At 50.6% G+C, this 3,490-nt stretch overlaps 1 protein-coding gene across 1 annotated transcript in view; it reads right to left on the reverse strand.

The window, feature by feature from the left end:
- Positions 1-3,490, reverse strand: part of Hmcn2 (hemicentin 2) — a 155,259-nt gene that overhangs the window by 13,609 nt on the left and 138,160 nt on the right. Inside the window, exon 86 of the mRNA XM_013355724.1 lies at positions 124-393. Coding sequence (XP_013211178.1) covers positions 124-393 — 270 coding nt within the window. The remainder of the gene's footprint in view (positions 1-123; positions 394-3,490) is intronic.

Genomic DNA, 3,490 nt, shown 5'->3' on the forward strand with positions numbered 1-3,490 from the left:
CTGTGGAGAACTGGGAAGCTGCTAAGCAGGACATATCCACCAGACTCTGTGGAGAACTGGGAAACAGCTAAGCAGGACATATCCACCAGACTCTGCGGAGACCTAGGCAGGGAGACTCCTCACCTCTCACAGCCAGCAACGCCCGGGCTGTAGCAGAGCCCAGAGGGTTGTGCGCGACACACTCATATGCCCCAGCATCTCCAGCTTCTACGTGCCCCAGCCATAGGCTCCCATCTGGCAGGGTCCTGAGCCTCTGGCCAGCCTGGAGCGGTCGACCTGCCCGGAGCCACTTGATTGTGGGCACAGGTTCTCCCGTGGCTTGGCACCGCAGCTCCACATCCTCTCCGGACCTCACTGTCAGGTCCCGAGGCTCCACTAGGAACGCCGGGGCACCTGTGGGAGGAGGAGGGGGGCAGGTTTAGAGCTTGGGATGTGGCTCACTGGGTAAGAACACTCACTGTGCAAGCATGAGGAACTGAGTTCAGATCCTCAATCCCAATTTTAATAAGCCAGGCATGCCCTCCACCATACTTATTCTCTACACTTCGATCAGCGCAAGGCTCTGTCACAAACGAGATATCTATATTGTTCCCACCCAAGGCTCAGGGACGATCACAGAAGACAGGGCAGAAAGCCTGTAAGAGCCAGAAGTCAGGGAGGACCAGAGCAAAGCTGCTCTGGATAGGACAGGACTGCAGAGGCCTCGCGCTCTCCGCAGCTGTGGCTGCTTGCATAGGACCAAACCAGCCAGCATTCTCATATAGACACGGATGGGCCTATGAACCCTGCTCCTGAGGAGCTGTTGGCAGCTGCTGGCTCTGGAGAGGAGGTTTCCTTTAAGGATGTGGCCCCAGGAGGTTGACCTCGTTCCATCAGATGGCCCCACCCCCAGCAGTGTGCTTAGCATAAATTGGACTCAGTTAACTTATTAAAAAGAAAAGAATACCAAGTTGGGAGTGAGTGGGGAGGGGAACCTTAGAGGAGTTAGCAAGCAGGAGGAGAGGGTGAACACACTCAAAACACACTGCATCAAATACAAGGGTTATGTTTAAAAAATGCTGATTCTGATTGTATATGCCTGTAACCCCCATGCCGTGGAGGGCAGAGACAGGAGGATTGATGGGACTTGCTGGTCACCAGTCTAGTTCCAGTTTCAGTGACAGATCCTGTCTCAAGGATCAAGTAAGACCCCTGACCTTCTCCTCTGAATTTTGCATGCAAATCCACAGGTATGTGCACACACATAATTACACACAAACATATAAATAAATAAAATAATACATATGGTTATAATATATTGATAATATATAAATATTTCTCTCTCCATATATATATATTTTTTTTTAGTTATTCAAGACAGGGTTTCTCTATGTAGTCCTGGCTGACCTGGAACTCACTCTGCAGACCAGCCTGGTCTCAAACTCAGACATCCGCCTGCCTCTGTCTCCTAAGTACTGGGATTAAAGGCACACACCACCACCGCCTGGCGCACACAAATGACATCAAAGTGACAAGACAGCAGTCTCAGCGTGTGTAGGCATAATCTGTGATGTTCCCATGATGACCATATGGTCATATTCTATGTGCTCGCTTTTTCACTCCAGATAGACCACAGCCGCCCTCACACGCCATCTGGCATTCACTGTAGGGACTACAATAGCATTCCACTGTTTACTGCTATTGTGATTTTTCTATATGGGGCCCCAATGGTAAAATATTTAGGTCACTTCCAATGATTTACAAACGTCTTCCCTGAGTCACCTGCCTTGAGGGCCCCTGAATGGGTGACCGTTTCCCCTCTGAAACAGGGGCTGATGGCTCCTATCTCCTCATAGACCCCATCACAGTGACTAAGGCAGAGTAGGAGGGAGGCGCCTGGCTCCGGTGAGGAAGGAGACGATTGGTACCCTAATGCTGTGGGGGAAAGTGCAGAGAGGCCTCTGGTGCTGCTGTGAGCTTTGGGCCGGAGCAAACTGGCACCAGCTGGTGGGCCGTTCTCACTGTTGCGGAAGCTAGAGTTCCAAAATCTGCCTCTCGAGACTGAAGCCAATGTGTAATGGCTCTCCTGGTTGGCGGCTGTACCATGTCCTCCTATGTGGCTGACCTCTGGATGTGGCTCTGCAGACATCTAGTCCCCACCTGCCTCTCTTTTGTAAGAAGCCGTGACTCCTCTGGGGCCTGCTACGAAAGTCTAGGATGATTTCTTAGTCTGATCACTCTGTGCTCATCACAGGTAGATCTGCCTCGAGGAGCCCCGTCTCGGCTCTGCACGGCCAGTTCTACAAGCCTGTGTGTGCTATGACCAGTTCTACAAGAGCTGAGCCTGTGTGTGCTGTGACCTTGTGACTCGGCTCTGGCACTTGTCCCAATAGACACAGGTATGCTCCCGGTGACCCGGATGGGATTCTTCTTACTGAGCTCCTCAAAATCCCCCAACCTGGAAAGATCCTCTAGGGGACCAGAGCAAGGATGGGCACATAGTGGTAAACCGTACAGCCACATAAAGGGAGAGATTCCAACACTATAGGCTGCAGGGAACCAGGGGTCGGCTTGGCCTAGCTGCCTTGGGAGGCTGGGTCATAGGTTTTTCAGGTTAGTCCATGGCTCCTTTGGTACAACGTGCCCTCCAGTTCCTAAGAGACGAATGCGCTCCCTCAGGCAGCGATGCTTTCAGGCCACTTTGTGGTTCTCTGTGTGTTCCCTTACAAGTCAAGGAAACATGGAAGCTTGAGAGGACCATTGGTCTTAGACATTAACCTTGTGTACCCAGTATGACTTGCAAACTTCATTGTATCCTGGTAACTGAAACTGTATCGATCCTGACAGTTGTCATTATAGTCTGTTTCTAATTAAGGTATAAAAAGTCTGATTGCTCTCAGTAACATTGTCACAGCCTCTGTTAAGCTGTGGCCCCTCCAACCTGCCTGATTTAATCCCTATCAGATGACTTTGGCCCAGGAAGCAAGCGTGGGCGCTTACAATGGACGGTGTCACAGTGTTGTGTGAAGGAGTTTGGACCTGTGACATGATCCCAGTTAGAGCTTCTCTCTGGTTTTGGTGGAACTGGAGGTGGAGCCCTGGGCCACAGACACACTAGACACGGGCTCTTCAACCAAGCCTGCCCCAGCACAGGGATTTTATACAAGGACTGGGGAGATGATTCATACACAGAAAATAAAAAATTTAAGTCTTAGCCAGGTGGTGGAGGCACATGCCTTTAATCTCAGCACTCAGGAGGCAGAGGCAGGTGGATCTCTGTGAGTTCGAGACCAGCCTGGTCTATTAGAGCTAGTTCCAGGCCAGGCTCTAACTATATAGTGAAACCCTGTCAAAAAAAAAAAAAAACAAAACAAAACCTAAATCTCTCTACTGTGTGCATTACATAAAATAAGGCACGAGGCTTGCTCATACAGTTTGGACATTTCCACTGCCTGAGTAGGAGGCTGCGAGGTGATAAGGAATGACGAAGGCCTTTCCTCAGGCTCCCTCT

The sequence above is a fragment of the Microtus ochrogaster genome, chromosome 4 (assembly GCF_000317375.1).
Source record: "Microtus ochrogaster isolate Prairie Vole_2 chromosome 4, MicOch1.0, whole genome shotgun sequence".
In the NCBI taxonomy this organism is placed as follows: domain Eukaryota; kingdom Metazoa; phylum Chordata; class Mammalia; order Rodentia; family Cricetidae; genus Microtus; species Microtus ochrogaster.